General features: G+C 33.9%; 1 protein-coding gene across 1 annotated transcript; it reads right to left on the reverse strand.

Moving 5' to 3' along the window:
• Positions 1 to 951: 951 nt before the first annotated feature.
• On the reverse strand, positions 952 to 5113 carry LOC108330614 (uncharacterized). The gene is made up of 16 exons (XM_017565106.2): positions 5058 to 5113; positions 4845 to 4931; positions 4328 to 4425; positions 4103 to 4203; positions 3924 to 4002; positions 3714 to 3774; positions 3506 to 3552; positions 3313 to 3405; positions 3120 to 3210; positions 2900 to 2948; positions 2392 to 2508; positions 2165 to 2312; positions 1742 to 1834; positions 1599 to 1667; positions 1330 to 1372; positions 952 to 1210 (listed from the first exon to the last, which is right to left on the reverse strand). The coding sequence occupies exons 2-16, from the start codon at positions 4900 to 4902 to the stop codon at positions 1110 to 1112; spliced, it is 1248 nt and encodes a 415-aa protein (XP_017420595.1). The 5' UTR covers positions 4903 to 4931; positions 5058 to 5113; the 3' UTR covers positions 952 to 1109.

Raw genomic sequence — 5113 nt, forward strand, 5'->3', positions numbered from 1 at the left:
AATTAAATTACAAAATCCGGTGGTTGTAACTCATCCACGTTGGAAAACTCGATACAATCTAAACTATTTAAGATGAAAACCATACTTGTATTTCAAACTATTTATAGATCCAATCTTCTTTTACTACCCACGTAGATCACCTTTAGCAAGCTTCAAATGGTTAGAGTAAAAACTCTGACTTCAAGCAACCACGAACTTTGTGTGGTGAAGGAAAGTCCGTGTGGTGAAGAAAGAAGTTACTTAGGGATGTGGAATGGGGAGTAAATAATGTTACACATTTACAATGGTAGTAAATAATGTTACGAGGGGCGGGTAACAACAGTAAATAATGTTTACCTAATTATTTAATATATAATATATAATATATAATATGTAGGGTTAAAATGGAGATGAGAGTAAAATTTGGGGATGCAAGAAGAAAACTTGCAGTGTAGGAAGAAGCCCCCTATACATTTACATGTTCAAGTCTTATGTCTCTGTCTAATTCATATGGGTTCTGGTCCAAAAGTATTAGTTTGCCACTTAAATAATTAATAATTTTTAAAAATTTAAAAATTTCAAAGATTTTTCTTACGTAAGTATGCTTTCATTTTAGTTCAGTTTTAAACAAAAAAATTATTTGTTTCACATTTCAGTTAACAGTTTGATTCAGTGCTGGTATGGAATTCTGTTTTGTGCTACTTAAGTTAATATTAGCGATAATGGTGTCGTATATGACACTTGAAACTTTTGCACAATAGAATATATATTTATACCGCACTACACACTTGAAGAAAAAGATTGTTTGCAGCCAAAAACAACTATCTGACAACCTACTCTAAGAATAAAATGATCTTTAAAAAATAAACTTTTATATTTGTAGAGAAAAAGAGAGAACGAATGATAGTATCAAATGGGTGTAAAACACTTTCAGAAAATATCATTGTCCTTATTAAAATAGCAACATTAAAGTGTGCGTATACAACAATGAATATATTGCAATTTTGTAACAAAATGGATGATATGCATTGTTTTGATCAGTTTCCGAACTAGATATTAAATTAAGCACAAGTAACTGCAAATACAATGACAAGGGAAAAAAGAAGCCAGCAATGGGAGCCATAGAAGTTCTATAAAAGAATCTCATCTTGAACACCAACATTTAGGGTCTTATGTGGCAGAACAATGCTATTAAAAACCACCACCTCATCCTCAACTGTTACAGATTCACCTGCTCAAACCAAGGGAACAAGAATTCCACAGTTGAATTTAACTTTACCTTTATACATAGCAATAAATAAACAACAAATATAGCCTAAGAAAAGTAAGAGACAAAGTTAAGAGAGGTACCAAGTATAGTTACCCCAAGCTTTGCATTGTAATCTCCACTAGCCTGATTCAGTATATCCAATTTAGCAAACAAATTGTGAATAGAATCAACATATTTACCCAAAAAAGGGAAATTTAGTGTAAAGATAGAAAATGAAAATGTAAGCACAAGATAACATTATATAATGGAAATATCTTCTTCCTGGTTAACTAGATGAGAAGGCATCATTATAAGTGTTTCTGAGCCATTTTGAGAGCTATAGATATGTAGAAAGAATTTTCTAACTTGCCTGGACACGTGCCCATAGTCCAATAGAGGATTTCCATCCAACAATTGCATGACTAACAACAGCATTTTCCTGTAAGATGAAATATGAAAATGTTGAGTTCCAAAAACACTTATGCAATTCAAACCAATTAACAATACACCTGCCTTGATCTCTACATCATCAAGGATGATACAATTTTTTAGCCTTGCACCGGCTCCAATACGAGCATTTGCAGATATTGATACACTTGGACCAATCTGTTCAATAAAATTTACAAGAGTTATTTTTCATATCAGTTTGTTTCTTCATGTCATTTAGATCTTCTCTTGTTCTTTTTTGCATTTGGGTGGGGACTGCATGATGTGATTTCAACAAAAAGTGTATGTTCACGACTCCAATCCAAAGGGCAAAGTTATACAATTTGTAAATAAATTATAATATGAATACAAACTGATAGGAAAATTAAGTCTATCATGCATCAGAAGGAAAAATAATATCCTTAAACTGTTAAAAATTTGAAAACCATTATGTCTATCATGGCTAAACCGAGAAGATAGTGAAAGCCTCTGATTAAGGATATTCTTCACCTTAGCAGATGGATGCACTTTTGCTGACGGGTGAATATAAACATCACCAGTGATGCCGGCTTTCTTAATACCATCTCCATTTGCTAGTAGATGGGGAGATGTGTGGCGAAATTGGGCAAGATACAAGCTAGAACATTTTATGGACATCCTGCAAGAATTAAGTCAACATTTATGGTACTTGCCATGGAAAAAATGATGAGAATGTGTAACATAATATGCAGGCTTACCCTGGAGTTTTGATTTGTTCCCAAAAGTCATTGGTTTCATAAATATATAACTGTTTCTTCCCCGCAAGAGGTGAGAGGATATCTTGATCCAATCTGACATAATTTGCTGGAAGAGTCCTGAAGAAGAACTATTCAGAATCAGATGTTACAGTAATTGTAAACTGTGCATAGTGTGCATAATATAACTCTGGCTTTGAAATAATAACTTCAGATGCAGGAAAAGCAGCATGTATCCTAGGTATGCAAACAAGATTTATAAAAGCCCCATAGTGAACTGATTACTATTAATCAGCGATTCAACAACTATTTGCTATCTTCAATAAATGTTAGTACTCAATTATATGTAAAAGTTACGAGTATCATACATTTTATTAAATAAGCAAATTGGAAAAGAATGATATCTGATTGCTAATGTAACTACTTAAATAAGCAAACTGCATGGATCCTGTTTGAGCCATGAAATTTTTCTAGCTGATGCTAAGTCTTTCGACTTTTCATATGTACAAACCTTGGGTCTGGCTGCATTGCTTCAAAGCTGGAAACACGTCTTAGGTTAGCTGCAAGTAAAGCGAGTTAATACACACGAGGACAAACTGCAGTATTTCCAATTCTGTATGGCCAGAACAAGTTAAATGAAATGAAGAATTTCACATTTTGAAATTAAAGGTGAAGTTTTTCTTTTTTGTTTTAAATAATTCATATGGGTCAGCCTAAAGTATTTAGCTGACCTCTGTCTTTGCGCTGAGTAGAAACACCCTCTATGGCTGTAAAGATATCTGGTGTAAATATGTACACACCACAGTTTATACGATCACTTACCTGCATTCAAGTAAGGTAGTAAAGTAAACAAAAGTGTGGAGGAGAGGAAAATTTTCAAATTTTATTTCAGCAGTTCAAGGAATAAGCACATGATGAACATACAAAAGTTTCAGGTTTCTCTGTGTAATGCAATAGTTCATTAGTTGTTGGATCAGCAACTAATTCCCCAAACTCGCTCGCTGACTCTGCAGAAACCTTCAAAAGGAGGAAGAATTAAAAAATGTAAGAGGCTAATCAACAAAAATAATGATAAAAATACAGTGTATGATACTCTTCTGTGTGTTTATTCTCCAACCTTCACAACTAGTATTGTTCCCATCCCGCCATATCTTTTGTGAGCATCTGTAGCCATAGGTGAACGTAAAAGAAACAATTAATTGTTGCCACAGCCATATAACAGTTAAAATATATCAAGTAAGCTAAAAGTTTTTCTTCTGCAAAGAAACTAAAGCATCAAACAGTTGCAAGTAGAAGAAACCAGTGTACATCAGAACAGAAATTACCTAGCATTTCTGGCAGTGGAAAACTGCAGCATACATCACAGTTCAGCAAAAAGATATATGACTGCCATACAACACGGTCAAGACTATTAAAACGTGTAACACAAGCACTAGTGCATAAGACATTAAAATAAGTGAAATAGACACTTTCTGAACACACACACATGTAAGATAAAATCAAGAATGGACAAAGTCATAGATAAAGATAAAAACCGGATCATCTTCCATCATCAGATCTCTAAAGTGATAAAGGCCACCAGCCGAACCATGTGGTCTGTCTTCCTTCAAGTATCTAATATTACAGAAGAAAAAAAATGACATAAGAGACCAATCTTGTCTTTAGAAAAAAATTAAAGGTTACAAGAGATGCATAGAAAGAAAAGACAACAAACCTAACAGGGATTTTAAGCTCATTGGAGATAGAAGATACATATAAGGCAAATTCACGTTCCTCATAGAAACCAATCAGATAAATCTGAGCCAAATTAGGAATCTGGGACACAAATAACAGTTAGGTACTTGGTAGATTATACAAAAATACAAGATAATACATCATTTATGATTATTCTTAGTTAAAAATATTCACAATTGTGTTCAATTGTGTATATGGTATGTACCCTTTTACAAGCAGAAATAGGATGATGAACCATTGGTTGTCCTGCTAATGGAAACAGTGGCTTGGGTACGTTGAATGACAATGGACGAAATCTAGTACCTGTACATGCAAACATAACAAAAACTATGGAATCATAATCAAGGAGAAATAAATGAACCATTCTCCAAAACCACATTATAATACCAGTTATAACGATTTTAAGTAAATCTTAAGAAGTTCAGTTTCACATCAAAGATTGATTCAAGGTCCAGAAAGTTTTGGGTTGGATCAAAACTTTTAACTAAACTACTAACTTGGTTTTATAGCGAAAAGAGCCAACACAAATCACTTAACTTCAAAATCAATTTGTAATAGGTTGGCCAAGCAAACATTTAATACAACTTGAAAAACCAATGTGTGTGGCCTGAACTTAAGAAACTAAGACGAGAAATTGAAATCAGTGAATAGTGAAATGGTGAAGTGGCACTGAGTGAATAAAAATTGTGGTGTGAATGAATGAATGGAAGGGAAAGGAATACCTTTAGTGGGTCCTCCAACCATGATCACAGCGACGACCCTCTCATCTGCAGTTACCATATTGGCTGAAAGAGAGAAACTTTGATGCCCTGAAACAGTTAAGACGCAAGAGAAGAAACAATAAGGTTGAGTTTCAGAGTTCAGAATGGGGTGACTGATGTCACAGACAGAAGAGAGAGAAAGAGAAAGAGAGAGAGGGAGAGAGAGAAACTAACGAACAAAAATGTGAAATTGCAATGTAGTTTCGGGGCTTAGATTAGATGAGGTTGTC

Source organism: Vigna angularis, chromosome 4 (assembly GCF_016808095.1).
Source record: "Vigna angularis cultivar LongXiaoDou No.4 chromosome 4, ASM1680809v1, whole genome shotgun sequence".
NCBI lineage: Eukaryota > Viridiplantae > Streptophyta > Magnoliopsida > Fabales > Fabaceae > Vigna > Vigna angularis.